The 21,370-nt window shown below is 41.6% G+C and overlaps 1 protein-coding gene across 1 annotated transcript in view; it reads left to right on the top strand.

Moving 5' to 3' along the window:
- Positions 1-20,708, top strand: part of st6galnac5a (ST6 (alpha-N-acetyl-neuraminyl-2,3-beta-galactosyl-1,3)-N-acetylgalactosaminide alpha-2,6-sialyltransferase 5a) — a 29,879-nt gene extending 9,171 nt beyond the window's left edge. Inside the window, exons 3-5 of the mRNA XM_046850752.1 lie at positions 14,585-14,997; positions 19,140-19,247; positions 19,623-20,708. Coding sequence (XP_046706708.1) covers positions 14,585-14,997; positions 19,140-19,247; positions 19,623-19,869 — 768 coding nt within the window. The 3' untranslated portion in view covers positions 19,870-20,708. The remainder of the gene's footprint in view (positions 1-14,584; positions 14,998-19,139; positions 19,248-19,622) is intronic.
- The last annotated feature ends 662 nt before the right edge of the window (positions 20,709-21,370 follow it).

Below are 21,370 nucleotides of genomic sequence, written 5' to 3'. Positions count from 1 at the left end.
GAACGAAAAGCAAGATCAGCATGTATAAATGGAGATCTGAGATTGTGTTGCATTTCAGATTTAGCGTACAAGATACACATGAAGGAAAAAATATATAAATAGGTCTAGAAAATAGCCAATAAATGAATCATTATTATTAGTCAGATGGTGGAACATTAAATATTTAATTGTAGAACCTCATCAAACACTAAGCGTAGCACTAAGAGCAGCAGGACTACCATTACAATTAAGCAAACAGAAACATTAGAACATATAGTTTGCTGTAAGGAAGGAATTCGTAAATCTGCTCTGCTGTAGCTGAAAATAGATATTAGAAAATCATTAGGGCACCTGACTTTCACACCCATATGTGGTTCTTCCCCCGAACTTGGAGGCACACAATTGTCCAGGAAAACTTTGAGTGATCTTGCATGAAAATTAGGCTCCATGATGCTTCATAGGTTGGAAGTGTAGAAGATCTTGAGTGGCCTGCAATAGCGCTATAGACCCTGTTAACCACCTTTGGGTTAAATTGAAACAGTGACTGCACCCCGGTACTGGGATGGTACATGGAATATTCACATATAAAATCCTATGGTCAGGTGTTCACAAACTTTTTTAATGCTGTTAAGGACGCGTTAAGGATTAAGGGTGGACTTCTTTGCAGCGGAAAATCTGACGATTTCTGTCCTCTTTAACGTGCCGATGGTAAAGTGGCCTTGTGCAGCTTTGTGTGTGAAAGCATTATTTCTGCACTGAATCACTCTCGCTGGCATTTACATCAAGTGTGTGTTAGTGCTCTTTTGCTTGCCTTTCGCAGGAGCTCTTATACAGGTTTTTGTCAAGTCAGCCCTGCAATTGTCTTCTCCCTGCATTCGCAATTCAGGACAGAAGTCTAAGTTCAGATTTCTCACAAAACATCAGACTAAATTATACACATTTGTACAAATCTGAACACAATGTTAGCAGAATCACAGATGCTAATTCATGTTGGGTATTCAAGCCCCGGTATCACCAAGCTGCCACTATTGTGCTCCAGAGGTGCTGTATCATGGCTGACCCTGTGCCCTGTCCAAGCTTCATAACATCACTGGGATATGAGAAGAAAGAATTTTACTGTGCTGTAAAGATGCAAGCAAAAGCATAAAGCAGCTTTCTTTCTTGCCTCTGATTGGGTAGATGGTGTTGACACACCAAAGTAAAAAATATATATATTGTCCTTTCTTCTTTGACATTCATGGAAAGAGTCTCCAGTGTCAGCAAACAATTGGTAGGTTTCAGACATGGACCGTTTCATCCTGCAGGAATGAGGATGGAGTGGTTCGTAGTATAACCTAAGGAAAAGAAAAAGGAAAAAGAGAGACAAGGAAACCACTGTTTACAGCTGCTATAGCATAAGTGAAAACAGGAACTCTAATATCTGGAATATTCCACAATGTATAATCAATGATAAATTAGCAGGGTTGATTGTTTTTCTACAACTCATTAGAATCCATTTGTACGAATTTAGATCGTATTTGTAGCAAAGCTTCGCGACTGAATATGTAAAAATGGACCAGATTTGATAACTTTAGAATTTTCAATCACGGCTCAGCGAAATAGATGCAAATGTTTTGGCATGACAGACAAAAACACAAACGGTCTCTGTAACAATGGAAGCTAATTAGCATAAATAAGCCTCTTGTGGTATATCATGGCCGAGGATATTAATATTGTGCAGATGGCTTGTGGATTTGACCCCCTTGCCCTTTTGCTCGGCTGGTAATTAATGAGAGGCCGGTGATGCGTGGTAGACGTTGAAGCCTCTTTTCAATGCATGCCATAACTATTTCATCATGCGGAGCGTCTGACCCGAAGCCCCACCCTACGGATCGTCAGTGGTCAAGTGCGATTAAATGCTAATAAAAATCATTTGTCTTCTCGCAGTGGCGACTTCGCCATTCCAGGGGCGATGTTGAACTATTCGGGTTGTCCGGTGTGATTAATGCGGGGAGAGGTGTTGGCAGAAGTCACGGTCAGTTCTTTCATTTGCTGCATGGCTGATTTTTCCGATTCTCCGAAGTACATCTGTGCAGTGTACAGACTGAGACAGAGAAAGAAAAGAAAGAAAGAGAGAGAGAGAGAGATGGCTTTGAGAGAATCCCGAGGGTCTTCTCTCTACACACCAATGCACTTTGTTGTCTCTAGTGGTGCCGGATTTGCCCTCAGCCCCCGGAGCTGAAACATGTCTGAGGCTGGAGAAGAATGAACATGTGAGCGTGTAGCTGTGTGATGGTACAGCACACAAATTAAAGGCCCTAAGTGAGAAAGAGGAACACGTACGAGATAACCAAAATGGACAATCGCTTCAGAGCATGCTTTGGAGTGGAAATCTTGTCTGACTATCTATTCGCCTCCTGAATGAATGTCTCCCAAAGATTTTTTCACAATGATTATTATCACCCCGTGGCTAGTTGGGAAAAAACTATTGCAGTCACATAATTGCCCTTTAGTCCAAAACTGCATCTAATCCTGGCAGGAGGCAAAACACACACCAGGGTTCATTTGTTTGATTGCTGGTTTAGTTTTATTTGACAATATTTAGAACCTGCTCCAAAACAATTCCAAACTTCTTACCCAGCAAATAAATCGATCTCGCTGTACTTGGTTGCTTTGGGCTTGTTTGCAACAGTGGAATTTTAGTAAGGAACCATAGCAACGGAAAAATAATGAAGCGCCTGTAAACTTGATCTGCACCTCAACATGCTGAGCTGAAGAAATACAGTATATCATTACAATGCTTCAACTATTTGTTTGGATTTACATTTGCATTCGTGGCATTTGGCAGATGCGGATAGCAGACCAGGGCGGCTTACTGTTGTTTCAGTTATACAGCTGAGCAAATTGAGGCATAAGGGCCTTGCTCAAGGGCCCAGCAATCGGATGTGCTGCCTGTAATCTCAATCTTGAGTGCTTTTCATCTGACACGATAATAAAATGAATAGCAGATTTTAGTTTGTCCCTGGTCCATGTACCATTACAAACAGTGTATACCAGGAAGGCAACCATGCCAGGTGACCCCAGACAACAGAAATACTTGGGACATGAGAAAAATGGTACACACTTTGTCCTGTTAGAAGAGAACCAAGACCTCCGCCATAACACCAGTGCATTGCTGTATGTTCTATTTAATGGGTTAGAAATCTGCCTTTATGCACATCTTCTAATAGAACTTATTTGCCAATGATTCCCCATGTGGCAGTCCCATTCTGGACTCTGAATTGCAGAAAAGCTAAATAAAGTCTTCGTAATTACATTCGTCTGCCTCTAGAGAACTTTAATTAAAACGTAATACTAAATAACCCCAGTCAGGCCTGTAATGTCTTGGCTTCATACTGTATTTCAGCCATCTGTTTCTGACCAACATTTATGCAGTCTGTTTTGGTGCTTAATGAAGAGGCCCGATGAGAGGGGTGTGAGAGATCTCATTTAATAACACAACTTTTTCTTAATAAGACTCGAAGCTTAAAGGTTAAAAGCTACAGACAGTAAAGGATGCTCCTGAGGCGTTCAGGGAGGAACAGGAATGTACAGTATGAACTACGGAGAAATTGTCCAACAGAGAAAGAGGCACATACATGTCTTATACCTTAAGACTCTCCAAGTGAGGTTTATGACTTGAAACTTTACTCCACCACTACCAAACCCAAAACTTACCCCTCCACCACCAAACCCAGACTTCACCCCTCCACCACCAAAACCAAACTTCACCGCTCCACCACCAAACCCAAACTTAACCACTCCACCACCAAACCCAAACTTCACCCCTCCACCACAAACCCAAACTTTACCCCTCAACCACCAAGCCCAAACTTCATCCTTCCACCACCAAACCCAAACTTTAACCTCTCACCACCAAGCCCAAACTTCACCCCTCCAACACCAATCCAAAAAATCACCCCTCTACCACCAACCCCAAACATCACCCCTCCACCACCAAGCCCAAACTAGCCCCTGTCATACCACCATACCCAAAAATCACCCCTCCACCATCATCTGTTATGGGGTCCAGATGCAATTTTGCCAACCTCAGTCATGCTCAATTTTTTTCAAGAAAAAGGGCCGTATCCCAGACACCACTCTATGAAAGCTGAACTGTTTTTCTGATGTGCTTGAAGATGCCTGTAGGCCACATGATGTAGGTTTTTGTCATATCTTTCACTGAATTTCCACTCCTGGGAATGGTCTTATCGGTGCTCTTCATTTGCAAATCCTCCTCACTGTACAGTTGGAAATGGATTGGAAATGGCCTTATAACCCTTTTATAAGCTGATATGAAGTAATAATTACTTCATACCCCTAAACCCTCTCTGCTTCAGGAGCACTGAAACATGACCGACACAGCACTCAACAACAGTTTCTCAACCAGCTGGGATATGCGAAGAAAGAAATTCCCAATGCTGTAATGCATCTCTGACAAATACTTGATGTTCTTAGTTCATAGAAGTTGTTAAGAACTACAAAATGATTAGTAAGCCCTGATAGTTATACAAGCAGAATAGAAGGATGTGCACTTTCTTTTCCCCAAGACTGTATAAGTAATATATTTTATTTGAAGTGGAATCGCACGACTGTGCCTCAAGAACTCAGCTCAGCATGGCCGTACAGTATGGTAGCACTTTTGAAGTTATTCATAGCTAACCCCCCTGAGCTTCTGAACTGCTCAAATGAAACATTACTCTAGAGCCCAGTTTTGCTGTGCCAGCACGGTCCTCGGGATTGTGGCACCAGGCAGCACAGACGCCATCGACTGCCAAGTGAAAGCGAGCCTGGGGGATTGGCAAAAAACTATTCCAGACTTTCTCTTTTGATAAACATTTTTATCCCCAAGTCATCATCTGCTGCCCAACGCGTACGCTTCATCCCCACACCAAACGCGGGACAGGTTTGAGTCCGGAATAGCAGATTTCATGCTTTTTATGATTAGCGCACCGTGACTGCTTAGCCTTCACGAAGCAGAATTGTGCCAGAGGAGTGTCACAAAACCATGATGAATGACCGAATTGATGATGTATACATGCAGTGAAATGGATCAGACCAGTGCACCTTTTCCTTTTGACAAATGTTGAAGTGAAACCCAAGGCAGAATGGCGTGAGGTATTGCTTCCCGTAATGTCTGGTGCGTTTCTGGTCCTGCGGGCATTGCTGGGTTATTTGGGTGTGATTGATGAGGCGTTAGTTTGAAGCAAAATCATTCCATTATTATTGTTCTCAGTGGGAAATCTGCACATATTAAGTCAAACTTACAATATTGCATGTTGAGGTTAATAATTAAAACTCGTTGCAGTTGTCCCATGGCACTTCTTTATGCTTATAAATGAAAAGCAATCAATTAGAGTTTTTTGAGGAGTGATACCGTAAAGCTTAATGGTCCTACCGTTTTCTGTAGATCTGTTCATCCTGGTTTATTTGCTCCTGCCGAAAAGCATTGTTCTCCCCGAACAGCTCGACACCCCGTCGTTCTGGAGTTGCCACAAATTTTTTAGTGAAGGAATGTTGGCATTTTCCCTGCAGCCTAACGAGCACTCGGGTATTCATCAGGCCCTCGTGGTTTGGTCTCCTCCAACATCCTTCATGGCGTACTCACGGAAACCGTCTTGCATTCGCTAAACATCATTTTCTGCTTATTCATAGCTCCCGCTGGGAGCTCGACAGCGATTCGGGATCATCTGCGTCGATTCTTTTATTTATATATTTGCGGATACGAATGGAGGCCACTGGGACAAGATTCAAAGGAAATATTAATTAATTTATTTTTATGACAGCAGGATAATAACGCAGCCGGCTGCATCTCCATGTGAATGCTCTTGTGCTGTTTATCCTCCGAGCGTTTTTTTTGTTTAGTTTTTTTTGTCTCAACCGTGATAAAAACACGATGCGATTGTAATTAATCTAAAGTGTTCGTGTTCATCCATATTCAAATCCAGTGTGGGTTGTTGATTGTCACTTAAAAGGCTGTTGCTCCAGGTGGCTATCGTTATCAATTAAACATGGAGCTAATGTGAAGAGGCGGAGGTGCTAATGGTTTATGAGCCAGTGTGTTAATATATGCAGTACACATTATTTTTAGAAAGTGATAAATGAAAGATGAGGAGATGAAGTGATGATGAAGAGATTGGCTTTGGCACGTGACATTTTCTTGATTCTTTTTTTCATATGAAGCGCTGTGAGGAAAATGTCTTACACACTGTGTGTATGTGTGTGAGCATTCTTAAAAAAAAAATAGCAAGCGAGATTGCAAGCCTGTAGCAAGTGTGTATGTTTTCTCAATTCTATATAAATGAAGCATGATGATGTAAACTAACAAATCCAGTTCCAGCCATCATTTGGTGCACGAGGTCTGAAGTTTCATCAGTTCCCCCTCACAACTTTACTTCCTACCTGCAAACCGGTTCCAGATATACATGACCAAGCCTGGTGTGTACTTTTTTAACGTTCCAATACACATTTAATCTCCTTTCGACATTCTATAATAACCCCCATGCTTCTGGGAAGATGGCTTTAGTAAAGTCAGGTACTGATGTCGGGTGAGGTGAGGAGGCCTGGGGTGCAGTCAGAATTCACATTCATTCCAAAAGTGTTCAATAGGGTTTATATTATGCATACTTTATTGTAACGGTGTGAAATAACCACATGCGGCTGGAGAAATCTGGTGTCCCCATTTAGTGCATTTTGTTCTCTCATTGAACATATGAAATGTTGAAATAAAAATAAAAATGGGAAGGCAGCATTTTTTGGTGCATTTGGTAAGTGTATGTCGCTAATACATTTAGCTCCGTTTTATCCAAGAACCAAGCAGAGGTTTCCTGGTGGTCTAGTGGTTAGGATGCGGCGCTCTCACCGCTGTGGCCCGGGTTCAGGTCAGGGAACCAACCCCAGCCATTAGGGTTGCACAAGCCTTAGTGCCGGTCCCAAGCCCAGATAAATGGGGAGGGTTGCGTTAGGAAGGGCATCCAGCTTAAAAACATGTGCCAAATCAAACATGTGGATGGTCTGCTGTGGCGACCCCTAATAGGAGAAGCCGAAAGAAAGTTTTTATCCAAGAACCAAGCTGGTATGAAAGCTGGTGTTATGGAAACCACACAACTAGCACACACCCTCATTAATGCATTTTCATTGCTAATACTTACTTTTAGAAGCCATATATAGCTAATAGAAAACCATAAAAAATGTGTGTGTGTTAAATGTTTTACTTGCGTGTGAATGTGTTGTGTTTCTACTCCCGTGTATTTTCTTCCGCACTCTGATGCTCGCTGTGTAATTACATACTGAAGCACTGCCAATTGAACTTGTTTACATCGTTCACTATAATTAACCTTTTAGCATCAGTCCACGTTTTCATTTTTTTCACCCCTCACGTACATTAAATCGGTGTTTCTGCTGTGCGCTTGCAAACACGGCCATTTTAACAGCGCACGGTTGTTTTCCAGGTGTCTCTGGATGTCCATTAAACATCTTGAAGGATTTTTCCCTCAAAAAAACTAGCATTTCTATTGCCTTTGTCTTTTAGCATTATGATACGCGTATTAGCTCAGATGAACAATTTGAATCTGAACGTCATTTGTATGAAATGAGAAGTAAATTTTGTATAACAAAAAGGAATTCCCATTTGCTGATTGCATTAGTTGGGAAAATAGTTCAGATGCCAGACAGGGAAAAAAAAAAACTCGTTTGTGAATAATAAGGGGACATAACCCATTTTTTTTTGTTCATGTTAACACTCTAAAACCTCGTAACACACTTTCCTCGGCCTCGTTTTTAATGTGTTTCAGGACACATACTCGGTCTCTCATGAAATGCCATTTGGTTTGTAATGAATAATTTATTTTTTTTTACGCTTGAAATGCAAAAGAAATGGAAGAACTTTGCGTTTTATTTCACTCACCTGCACGAAGGAACGAATGTATTAGCTGTAAGTGCGGATCTGGACCACAGCATTAAAATCAAACTCAAAGCTGTTGCAGTCATAAGTAAGTCGCTGTGGTGTAAGTGGGAATATAAAACGATCGATATTGTGATGTTCTACATAAAATAATGAACTTCAGGAGCACATTATTCGTGTGGAACATCACTATTTGTCTTGCGTTTGTCCTTAAAGCAGAGGAGTGCCAGCTTTTTTTTTTCCGGTTTAGATCGAAATAAAAGTCTGTCAGGTTCCTCCCTCATTTGATGGTACTTTAACAGCCCTTTCAGCGAAGCATTGCATTAAAATGTACAACTAAATAAATAACTTTCGGCTAATTATGAACTTTTACCAGCCAAATGAAGGAGGAGAAAATACAAAAAAGGACCCCCCTTTTTTATATATATGTTATTATGATAATTTTAGACATTATTCTGACTAAATTAGTCACTTCAGCTAAATAAAGCAATCAAAAATTACCCTTCGTTGCATTGCCCTCTGGACGTGCTCGTGAAAGATGAGTTTAACTGAAAAAAGTTCATTTGAATCTACTTTAAGCCGTTTTTAAACTTCAATTATATTGCTAAATGAAGGAGCGAGCTAAAAAAGTGTTAAAAAATGCATACAAGTGGTGTAAAAGTCACACAGTGCAGTTTTTTTAAGCTTCTTCTGGTAGAAATAAGAGCTAACGATGCACATGCACATCTTTTTTTTTTTTTTTTTCGATATTTATCAAGTTAAAAAAAATTGAGAGAAAATTATAGATACCAATATGCAAAGACACCATAAAGGTTTAATAGTTTCCATAGAGTTTATAGAGGGAAAAATGCTAATTTGACACACACACTCATCCAGATCAACTTACATTTACCTGCTCAGGGGCCCAAGTGTTGCAGCTTAATGTAGCCAGGATTTGAACTCAAGACCTTCGGATCAAAGAGTTCAAAAGGGGGAGGAGGACCTTTTTCATTTACATTAACTTTATTTGGCAAACACCCTCATTCACTGCAACTTACAACTAAGCAATTGAGAGTTAGAGGCCTTGTTCAAGGGCCCAGCTGGTGCTGGGATTTGAACTCATGACCTTCAAATCCAGAGTTATAGCTCACTTTCCCCTAGAATCATATCTAATTATAAAGCTTGACAATGTCTTGTATAAACTTTCTTTCGGCTTCTCCCATTAGGGGTCACCACAACGGATCACCCACATGTTTGATTTGGCACATGTTTTTACGCTGGATGCCCTTCCTAAAGTAACCCTCCCCATTTATCCGGTCTTGGGACCGGCACTAAGAGTGCACTGGCTTGTGCAACCCAAATGGCTGGGGTTGGTTTCCTGACCAAGATTCAAACCCGGGCCGCAGCGGTGAGAGCGCCGCATCCTAACCACTAGACCACCAGGGATTGACAATGTCGTGTATAATTGGTAGAAATATGACTTTTCAGGAAGTATTCAGGTGGCCTTTATATTGACAACGTTTTTACAACCCTATCGCCCAATGCACTACCTTCAATCACCTTCCTTGCACTTTAGGATCCAATAAAACTGGTTGTACACTTTCACATCATGTCATGTACCAGACCAAATGAGCATCTGTGGTTAAATATGAACACTAGGGAGTTTTCTCAGGAGAGTATGAAAAAAGTGTGAGTAACATTTACATAATGTGAGGCGAGGGTCTTTGGGGCAGAGTCGATTAAGACCTGCTGAGAGATCGGCCTAATGGGCTCTCTGAGATCAGGATGCACCACCCTCGCTGAAACTGAACCCCAATTAGCCGAATCCCTTTGGCTTCTCTTCGTTCCCCTTCGATGGCAGGTGCTGCCGCTGCACATTTCCAGCCATAGCTCTTAATTAGATACAAAGTGCAGTTCTTTTTCTCGACTCGTCTAAGACCCTCTCCAAAAAAGGAAGCCTGGCCCAATTATCCCAGGCTGAGGAAGGAAGTGTATGACCTGAAGAAGCTCGGGGCCTCAGTGGAATGATGAGAATACTGGGAGGCAGGTGAAAAAAGGGACATTGTCATGGAGGTCAGCAACACCAGCCAGGCTACACTTTAACTGAGCAGTTTTGCAGCCTGGCGAGAAAAGGGTTTAATCTGGGGAATTAGAGAGAAAAGAGGTCTGGAAAAAAGAGGTAGAAAGGGTAAAAGGTCCCTCAAGTGTGCTCCGTCTTGTAAAAAAATTGAGTTTCATTTTGGCAGCCGAGTTAACACCTCCACTCTGCTATCTTTGGCTAAACCTTAATTTCCCTTTCCCGATCAAAATGAACAGTAATACATTTTTACTAGAAGGTTCAACATTTATTCTTTCTGAGCTTTGCTTGTACATTACGATTAGCCACCTGTTGCACCACGTAGCTTCGAATTTAGAAGAAATTTTTCGAACCTATAAATCTTCTGCCACTTTTCTAGATTTAAACTTTCTGTCCCCAAACTGCACCAGCTAACCTGTGGATTTGCAATTATAACCAACCAAATACTAAATAAAAGATACAATAATGAAAGCTAGCATTGACTAGCTAGCTAATTCTTCCAGCCAATCTGTCGATTGCGAGTCTCAGATTTGTACCAATGTGCTCGTTTGAATGTTTTTATTTTCATAAGCATATTGTATGATTAAGATTTTCCAAGTTATGGAAGGAATCGAAGGTGTCAGACAGTTTTCAGGAACAAACTGAGTCCACCAGCCTTTTTTCTTTCTTTTCATTCAGGCCGAAACGAAAGTTAGAGTTGTTTGCTTTTCCATGCGAAACATTTTTCAATCAGATGCACCACGGTGCGAGGGACATGTCAGCGCAGTTTGTCTGAAAGTGACCTTGCCCCTGGCGAGCAACTCAATATGCGAGCTGCACACACTTTCGTTCGCTTCATACGCCGTGCTCATCACCTCCACAGCAGGAGAACGGAGATAGCGAGGTGTTTGGGATAGGAGGACAGGAAGAGGGAGAGGGGGGGGATGCTGAGAAACGAATGAAGATGCGCCTTATCGAGACGACGGTCGCATCTCGAACCTGAACGGCACCCTGTGTAGGGTTCGTGCTGAGGAAAAGGCAGAAGAAGTGACAAGCTCGCCGACACCAGAGCTGAGCGCTCAGATCCTGATAGCGAGCGCAATATAACGAGATCACCTCCGGCGGGGGGTAGGGGAGGGGAGAAAAAAAGATCTGGAGGAAGGTTGATGGCAATCACAGGAAAATAAGAGCAAGGGATTGAGAGTATTGTGTAGGAGGAGGAGAGAAATAGGACAGAATGATTCGCTGGAGATTTGAAAGAGGTTCTGTAGAGAGGTCTAAGTGACATTTTTTGTAGCAGAGGCAATGCTGCAGGTCCTTTTACTGGGTTTCACAGATGTATTAGTCAGGGACTTGCTGTCTTTTCTCCTATTTAACATGAATCAAGACAAATTCACTTGCATCTGCTAAACCCCCTTTGTATTTATATATTACACACACCTGAGAATAACACACATTACAAAAAGCCAATTTACTCTCTCCCTTCTGAATATGATGAATATGATGATTTTACTGAAAAAAAACCAGAATTCAATCAATACATCTGTCACTGTATCTGTCAAGTCCAATACCTGAGTAACCGAAGTAAAAAAGGCGTGGCCTTTGAGACTGCTGATTTAACTTCAGGTGCCTGCGAAACTAACCTAAGGAGGTGTGGCCTTCATGCCTGCCACATTAACTAAAGGAGGTGTGGCCTCTGTGCCTGCTGGTCTGACTGAACAAGTCATGGCCTTTGTTTATGCCAATCTCACTGGAGGAGGAGTGGCCTCTGTGTCTGTTGATCTCACTGAAGGAGGCGTGGCCTCTGTGCCTGCTGATATATTTAAAATTGGGTGGTCAAACTAATAGAAGTATGACCTCTGCAACTGCCAATCTACTTTAAGGAAGTGTGGCCTCTGTGCCGGATGATATAATTGAAGGAGGCGTGGCCTCTGTGCCTGCCGATTTAAGTGAAGGATGTATGTCCACTGTGTGTCATTAGATTAAAGTAGGCATGATATACTTGCTTTTCAAAAGATTGAAGAAGGTACACCCTATGACTTATGTGAATCACAGTGAAGGAGGCATGGAAAAGAGGCTGTGAATCTTAAAGAAGAAACGAAGAAAGCTTCTGTGTCTGTCTCAGTGAAAGAAGTGTGGCCTCTGCGTTCTGGTTGATGTGCAAGGAAAGAACAGTAACCAATGTTACCGAGAGCTTTTAGCTTGATGTATAGATACGTTCAAGCTGACCTTCTTCAGCATGATAAAGCATGTGCAGTTTGGTAGCCGTACAGTTTGGTTCCTTGCAGCTTCAGGGAACGAGCTAGACAGTATTCATTATGACATACTGTACTAAAGGTCACGCGAGCAAATTTAGTTTTCTCCTTCCTGCTTTACTATTACTCTGAATAAATGTTTGAATCGATGTTTGGGAACACAAGCTGTTTGTGGAGCAAAATATTACTGAGATCTCAAAAATAGAAACTGTGCAAAACAGTGCCGTCCTCATGCCAGACTCGAGGGATCTCATGAGAACAAAAGCTGCAAACAACAGTATCATGCAGTCTTCTGCAGCATCACACCACCCCGTCATAGATTATGTTACTACAGCAGAGCACTCCCAATGGATTTATTCTTTATTTATCAATCGAAAAAATGCCATCAACTTGTTGCAGGTACTGTTTGTAGGTCATGGGATTTGCAGTAGATTAGGAAGAACCTACTCTATTACCACGACCCTAGTTTTTCTTTCAGTGTTAATGTATTTGGTGCTTTTACTACTGTGCATGAAAGACAAACTCCGATCCCACCGGAGCCAAATCCTGACTGCCGGCTTCCTCTGCCTCAGATACTCCAATATAAGTGATTTGATTTTCGCCGGCCTGCTTCCCGTCGCTGCTGGAAACGTGTTCCTGCTGCTAAAGTGGATCCCCAAGCAGTTCCAGTCCTCACGCAAAGCACAAATCCAGACACAGATGACTGAGTGGGTTGTTGATCAGTGTCCTCATTCGGGGGCTGCTAATACACCTGTACACGCATGGCTTTCGGCGGCTCAGCTGCGAGAGTTCTATCTCTCTGGGTATCTCTGCTATTTTCTGTGGTCATGCCTGGGTGGGTTTTTGTAAAGGAAGCGTTGGACCAGACACAGGAAGCTCGAATTGGGGCCACAAATATAAAAAAATGTACACAAAAATTTCACAACAACTGCGACACATGCTTGAGCAGCAGGGACGGACATTAATCCCAAAAAAACACTTGTATTACCAGGCAGGGTGACTAGGATTTAGCCTAAATCCAACCACTACCTGAATACCGGAGTTTTGGAATAATTGATGGTACACCGTAAAATGGCGCACAAAGACAATTTTTGTCTTTGGAATGAAAATGGAGGTGTCGGGAACTCTCCAATGTCAGGGAGGTGTAAACGAGGCTCATGTCTGATGAGTTTTGTTTTCCAGATGCAGTACTGTAGCATCTTTATTGACATCTTACTGTGTCTCTTGTTTTGGTGCTACAAAAGCCAATTGGCCCTTTGTGACACTCGTGGAATCGAGTCCAGGAATTCAAGGTTGGAATGTAACGACAGGCCGGCGGGCTTTGGAATTGTTGGATGCCTTTATATTCCTCTGCGTAACAAGATGCTTGATCAAATAGGCTTGTTAGGGGAAAAACTGGAGCAGGTGGAGCCTTTTCTAATAAAAGCAGTCGCCTTTGGGGCTCTGTGCAAATAACCTGCTAACCCCCACCCAAAAAAGAAAAATAATTCTGTTACCATAGTCTAAATCCCTTAAAGCAGTGGTCGAGCACAGAATTATTAGTGCCCTTATTAGCATGAAATGAAGTAAATGCGATTTAAAATGAACATCACTCCACAATTCCTCCTCAGAAAGCACAACATTTCAGCCCCTTTGTGTAACATCAGACATTTCTAAAAGATCTTGAACATCTTCCACCCACAACATTTCTTTCATATTTAAAGTTGGTTGTTTTTTGTTTCACATGACTGGTTTTCTTTAATTAAAACCCGGGGACTGAAGCTCCAGTTGCCAAACACTGATTTTAAAAAGCATTGCTTTGTTGATATGGATGTTTGTTTCTTTTCCTGCATTGTTACATTGGGATAAAGTGGTATTTATCCATCTGTGGCAATCTCTAGCAAAATTCCTGGACCCCCAGTTGCATTGTTCTTGATGGTATTTATTCTTATTTATAAAGTTTTTATTATCCAGTTTATATTTATTCACTGAAATCGGCCATCTGTCTATTTTGTGTTGAAAAGTTATTACATTTATAATCCAGGGACCAAAATTTGTGTCAAAAATTCTTGTCTCTTTATTTGCCTGATGCTTTTGTACATAGTGATTTCCAAGTGATACAGGGATACTCTCTCAGAGTAGTTGAGGGGTTAAGTGTCTTGCCCTGAGGGTGACAGCTTGACGATGCTGCGTTTTGAACTCATGACCGCCAGCACATTGCCTTCACTGCTGAGCCAGAAGCAGAGGGACAAGACAATCTCTCAGCATGCCAATAATAATCACAGGGTTGACTATAATGTCCTGTGCTACAGAGTAGAAGGTTTAGATTTAAGACGTGTGGTTTATTTCACAGTGATTTAAGTAGTATAAGGAATCAGTTTCAAGGATTAACTCATCCTAATTTGCCCCTTACAGCCCCTGAAAATGCACTGCGGAAGCTGCTCACTGGTCACCAGCTCCGGGCACCTGACAGCTGGAGGGCAGGGCGAGGAGATCGACAGGGCCGACTGCGTGATCCGAATGAACGATGCGCCGAGCGGCCGCGGGTTCGGCCCAGACGTCGGCCGACGCACCACCATGAGGGTGATCGCACATTCTAGCATGCAGCGTGTCTTACGCAGCCGCCACGAGCTGCTCAACTCCAGCCATGACACCGTGTTCATCTTCTGGGGCCCGAGCAATTACATGCGGCGCGATGGGAAGGGCTTGATCTACAACAACCTGCGCCTCATGAACCAGGTGCTCCCCAAACTCAAGGTCTACATCATCTCCTGGCAGAAGATGCTGCAGTTCGACGACCTCTTTAAGAAAGAGACGGGCAAAGACAGGTAAGTTCAGTTTATTGTGCACCAAAGCTTGTCTGGACAGTTTTCATGAGATCCAGTATGCATGCTGTTGAGTGAAACATTGAGTGTAAATGTCAGTGTTTGGTGACCTGCTTTAATTTTGAAAGAACATTTCTTCGTAATGAGGAAAAGTAGATGTAAATTCCAACCCTAGAGGGAATCCTGTTTGAGCTAATTCCCTCATAATTACAACTTTTGTTTATTTCGCCTGGGGTTGGTTGGGATTTAAAAAAAAACATAAAAACCCCAGGGATTTTGGTATTAAGCTTAAATGTTTACTTAATGCTACAGTACTGCGGTTTTATGTATTTATTTATGTCTTTGGGCATTCTGGTCCCTAAGCTTGCAGTGTGCAATATAAATAGAATATACCATGTTTGTTTTTGGAACTCTTGACGATTCGTAACAATCCCATAATCGCAATTTCGCTTTACATGTTGTCCGAACTGGCACGTCCCGAAGTAATCCAGTAACGACACGATTATCGGGCGAATAAGACGGATTTAACGATTCAATAATTCCACGGGGTCTAATTACAAATAAGCAATACAAATATTGCTACTGATTAATTAGTCTAAATGAGACACTGGCCATCCTTGGCTTTTGCTTTATGGCACATTAGTATTCCCTCCACACTGCGTACTTCTCTAATGTAATCACCTCTTTATCTTTAATCTCTTGTTTACTTGGAGGAAATCTCCTAGGTGGCACAATGGGGTGGAGGGGGTGTAAATTGGTTGAGCAGGAAGACATGAGGATGAAAGAACGAAATTTGCTAGGAGAAACCTGCCAACGCCTTTTCCGCCAAAAGCCTCTGTTAGATGTCAGTGTCAGATGGGCGAGCAGTTGCTGCTGTTGTAGTCTGTGTTTGCCTGACACGTTCGCAATTGCAAAGAGCAAACTTGGCTTGTCAAAACCGTTCTGTGGAACTCTGACAGGCTTGTTGCTTAAGATCTTCAGAGCTGCCACTGCTGCTTGTCTATTCCTAATAAAAATTTTGTTAATTATATTACAACATTCTAGGGCAAGTTTGATTCGTTGGTTGAGTGCACACATTATTTTGGCAGTTTTAATAACATCCCTTGTTTAAATTTCTCGGATTTGTAAAAGCCTTTGTTCAACCTGAACAAACACTGAACTCGCATTTAAAGGCTTCAATAAAACAACCAATTCTTGGATACTTCGCCCCGCAATTGTCTTTGGGACATCATATTAATCATGTAACTTTTATTTTAAGTTTATTGTAATGTGATCAAACCCTCTGGATGTTGTCTCCGCATTCGACTGTGAAACCTCACCATCCTGAATCTGTAAATCATCTCCATGTGTCAGGCTTGTCATATTCAACTGGCAGTGTTCAGCCATATTTTTTTGTAGCACATCATTTCAAAAAATCTTGACAAAAGATCCAGTTTCTTTCTTCCCCAAAGTGCATTTGATATTCACTGCAACACAGGGCTGTTGTCAGGGCCTCAGAAAGACCAAATGATTTGACGTTTGTTGCACAACGAACCAAAAGGAAAAGGTTTGGCTGATTGAAAGAACATGCTTAGCAGAATGGACGTAAAACAAGGATGTCATGAAGTCTATAAAGCTGTGTTCGGGTTCACGGTTTTCTTTCTTTTCTTTTCATTAATGGGGAATACATATTGCACCAATAAACAGATATCACTCTACATCCTTATCCTCTCTATGGCAATCTGAAGTAACCAAAAGAATAAACTCATAAGGACAAATTGCAGAAATAAGGAATCACCACAGGGGACTATGTATGCTCTCTATAGTAATGAAGGAACTCTGAGTAGTACTGTTGCCCTACTGATTGGACAGGGGCCACTTGAGGAAATTTGGACTCCATTTGACTATGTCCCTTGTTTAGTTCCTGGTAGTATCAAAGTCCTATCAAACTCAGGGGAGCAACAGCTAGAATAATATCATCTCCCAATGGTTTGGAAATATCTGTGGATCTGCAAGCAGGAGTTTAAATCTGTGGCTGGGCATAGAGAATTTCGGACTGATGTTAATCAGTGGAAGACCTTCAGGCATACAGTCTACTTGTTAAAATACAGAACTGAATGCACCCTCGATCACTTGATCATCATCATCTGTGACACCAACAGGAGTCATTACTGCCACAACACAAACACACACTCTATTCTCCAGAGTGCTGTACACAGGCTAAGCGCTGTCAGGTGCAATTACTTTCACATACAAAGCTTCCAGGCTCAAACTTTGGGATGTGCCTTAGTTGTCCAGTGGAATTAAGTTTTTTTCAGCCCAGTATGCCACAGTAATTCTCATAGCAACGGTACATGGATTTTCACGAAATGTGAAGCTGCAGAAGCAAGAAATAATGAACCATCTGGCCTTTCCTGCTGAACTCTGAACTCACTTTGACGTAAATCAATCGCATGCATTTCATTCCATTAATCCTAGGCATCTGCTGGAGGCTCCTGATTTTAGCAAGCACCTTCATCTTTATAGTTTTATGGCAGAAAATGAAGATTAGCCCTGAGAGTTTTCCTTGTTGTGTAGTTGCTCAGGGCTCTGATTCCAAGAGAACAAAACTCATGCATTGGATTTTACTAGGAAAAGTTTAAAACCGCTTGATTATTCTTAACCTACCACCTATTAAATATTTGCAAAAAGTTCTTTCAACCTAGGCCAGGCCAACTGCTTGCAGCAATCCTCTGATAATTTTATATTCATTGGGTCATTGATGCTCATCTTTTAAAATCAAACCAAAGGGGCCTTATGCTTTGCTGACACTCGTATAGCTGTTACAAATGTAAGCCAGGACCTACTACAATGAAACCATGTCTTCAGAAGATGCTTTATTTGTGACATATACGTACATTCCAGCAAACTGAAATACTTTGTCCTCCACACACTCTGGCTTGTTAGGAAGCTGGGGGTCAAAGCACAAGATAAGGTTTAGAGAAGATAAAGTACCCAACAGTTACAGTTTGGCAGTGCTGGAGATTGAACCCCTAGCAATCTGATCAAAGGTTCCACCATTGCTCCATTTAGGGCTTCATATTAGGGTCAATAAGTGGCATAAATCAAGGATTCTCACACTAGGGCACCAAGGACCCCTTTCACTGTACTGTAGAATCACATGGTTTCTAATTGGTGATCCATCATCAGGAGACATCATCGAATCCTGACAAAAGCTGTACAGCATTCTGTAGCTCGTTATTCAAAAGGACACATAAAAGGGGTGTCCAATCTTTTCCACAAAGGGACACTGTGGGTGCAGATTCCAACCAAGCCACACCAGATTCCAAAAAAATGAGTCTGCAGCTTGGCTCATACTCCTGCTCTACAGTCTTTCTTTCCCATCATAGAAACATGAACCAATCTTGGGTATTAGTGACCTCATGTATGTGGAAGAGGATATATCACAGTGTCTAAGTATCGGTTGCTAGATAGCAGTCACATAATAGGGTGGAATTGGGATAAAAATGGGGTAAAAACAATATCTTGGTTGTTGGAGCTTGTAATTCTGGAATTTTCCAACATCTGACCGCATTAGGTTCAAGTAAACCTTCCAGTAGATATAATATATTTACCCTCTTTTTGCGATCCGGATTAAACCCATGTGAGCAAAGAAAAGAACTTGTCATCCATTGGTACAATGTGGTAAAAACTTTAGCACACTAAAAAAATGAGGCGAACACAGCATCCCAGAAAGCATATAATTTCGACATTGAGTGAACGCTCAATTTGCTGATATTCACAAGAGATCATAGATGGAACCATGATGCCAGATGGGCCCCCCTGTTTTTTTTACACAGGTAATTTCCCAGGTAATCAGGCTACCTAATCAATCACCTCCTGTGATGTTCTTCGGTAATGGTGTTTGTTTTTTCATTGTTATTATTTGTTGGGAAGTCATTAGGGCTTCGGGATCAGATGGCAGAACAGGAGAGTTGATGAGCAGTTGATGATAATGATCAGTTATAGTTAGATCACGTCAGCTGGGAACCTTTCAGATGGCACTCGCACTCGGGGGTTTTGCAAATAAACTCCAATTTTACCGATTTGCATAATGTAATTATAGCATTGCGATGAATCACTGACGCTTTCTCTTTTTCCTCTTTCTCTCTCTCTTTCGCCACCAGGAGGACGTCTAACTCCTGGTTGAGTACGGGCTGGTTCACGATGACGATAGCCCTAGAGCTGTGCGACCGAATTAACGTTTACGGCATGGTGCCTCCCGATTTCTGCAAGTAAGTCACAAATCTCCTGCTTTAATCTTTCGGCATGTTGAGTAAAAATCTATTTTGCTCGCTTGGAATGGCGTGTCATAACGTTTAACACCCACCCCATGCTGCTGCGTGCAAACTGCAATCTAACAATAACCAGGAGCAGAAAATGAGATGATTTATTATGCTTTTCCGCTGAGGCGTGACCTCTTTCAGGCCATTCGGAAGCTTTATTGTGTTACAAGGAATCAATTTATTCCACTTATTCTCCTGAACCAATTCAGGTTAATTGCCTTGCCTACGGTTATTCAGTACCAGATTAATTTGGGAATCTGGGAATGTAGTTTCTCGTGTACTTTTGCGATTATTTTAAAAGAAACATGCTACGATTCTCCACAGGGAAGCCCAGCGCCCGTCCGTCCCATACCATTATTACGAGCCGCTGGGGCCAGACGAGTGCGCCATGTACATCTCCCATGAGCGCGGACGCCGGGGCAGCCATCACCGCTTCATCACCGAGAAACGCGTCTTTGCTAACTGGGCGAGGACATTCGACATCCATTTCTACCAGCCCGAATGGAGTCCACCACCTTTACCCAAAAACAGCACAGGGACCACAGGGTTGCCTCAGTCACGAAGGACGTGACTCCGGAACTGTCCTGTCCGCAGGCTAATATGTTCGAAGAGCCGGCTTGCTTGCTTTTTTTTTTTTTTGCAGACTGAATAAACAGGGACCTCAACAAACATCAAGTCGTTCTTTGTTCTACAGATGGAGGGACATTTCCAATCAGTTTGCATTCATGGTACTTTTTGGATACCTGTGTTTAAGTTTTACGGGGTTTTTTTTTTGTTTAAAACCCCTTAATCTAGATGCATGTGTAGAGAAGCTGATGATAAACCTAACCACAATTAGTCTTAAGGTTAGAAATCAGTCCTGGATGAATCTTTCTAGATTTATCTACAGTACAGTACAAAGTACAATACACTGTTATCTTCAAGAGGCATGAAAAGGACATTTATCTATAAATGGATGATTTTAGCTTTTTTTTGAGCTGTACAGAAAAAATGATTGCCGTTTATTTTTTAAAGGGTTTTAAATATGATTTATTATTAATCTGACCATCGTATGTTTTTTTTATGGAGGTTCCTTTTTCCTTTGCTTTGCCGAATTCTCAGGATCTGTTGTGTTTTCTAAAATCAACTGTATTGTATATAGTAGATCAGACAAGGTACATAAATATATGTAAGCTATTTAAAAACATTTCCATTAAACGGTACAAAAAAATATATTTTAGGCCCATAGTCACCTTATGGCTTTGGTGTTTGATGGTTTTTTCGTTTTTTAAGTGACTGAATGGCTTATGAGGAAATAATGTCGCCTTTGTACTACTATCGTAGAATATATTTGCTGTATAATATGCAGATTTGCTAGAATTGGAACGATTTCTTCCACTGTGGTTGTCTAACTAAAGAAAACTTTCTAGAGATTTGTAATGGAGATTTTTTTTCAACTGCTCAAGCATTTAATAGCTCAAGCATCAATTACATGGTTGTTTGTTCACCTCCTGTCATAGAGACACTAAATTGGACGAACCTATAAACTGAAACTCCATTTGCATTTAGTGAAACATTTTTTCCTCCACTTGCAGGTGACGGAAATTCAGCGTATTTTAAACGATTTCTGACTATTAAATGTTAGTCATGATTTTGAAAAGGTCTCTGTTACGTTGATACAATGCTGAGGGAAGAAAAACTGTAAGAAGTGGTTCGATTGAAACGGTGAAAGGTTCAAATCCACCAAGTTGCCATTGCGGGGCCCCTAAGCAAGGCCCTGAACTGCTCAGTTGTATAACTAAGATAAGTCGCTTGGATTAGGGGGCGTCTGGCAAATGCTGTAAATGTAAAAAGCCTACTATTATATTGATATTAAGGCGTAAACTGAGTAACGCAAACTTTGACCTGTTTGGTGGAAAATTGGCCACATTCCACATTTACAGAGAGCAGGAAATTAATCAGCCACTCGACTGGTGATCTAATTTCCAGCAGAAAGAGGCAGAAAATCAGCGCTTATGCTTATGTACTCTGACTTGCAAATGCACACCAAAAAAAGCCTCTTAAGAATCTAAGAAAGTGTTGACTTTTCTTGC

This window comes from Silurus meridionalis, chromosome 6 (assembly GCF_014805685.1).
Source record: "Silurus meridionalis isolate SWU-2019-XX chromosome 6, ASM1480568v1, whole genome shotgun sequence".
NCBI lineage: Eukaryota > Metazoa > Chordata > Actinopteri > Siluriformes > Siluridae > Silurus > Silurus meridionalis.
This window is presented reverse-complemented; position numbering and strand designations above follow the sequence as displayed.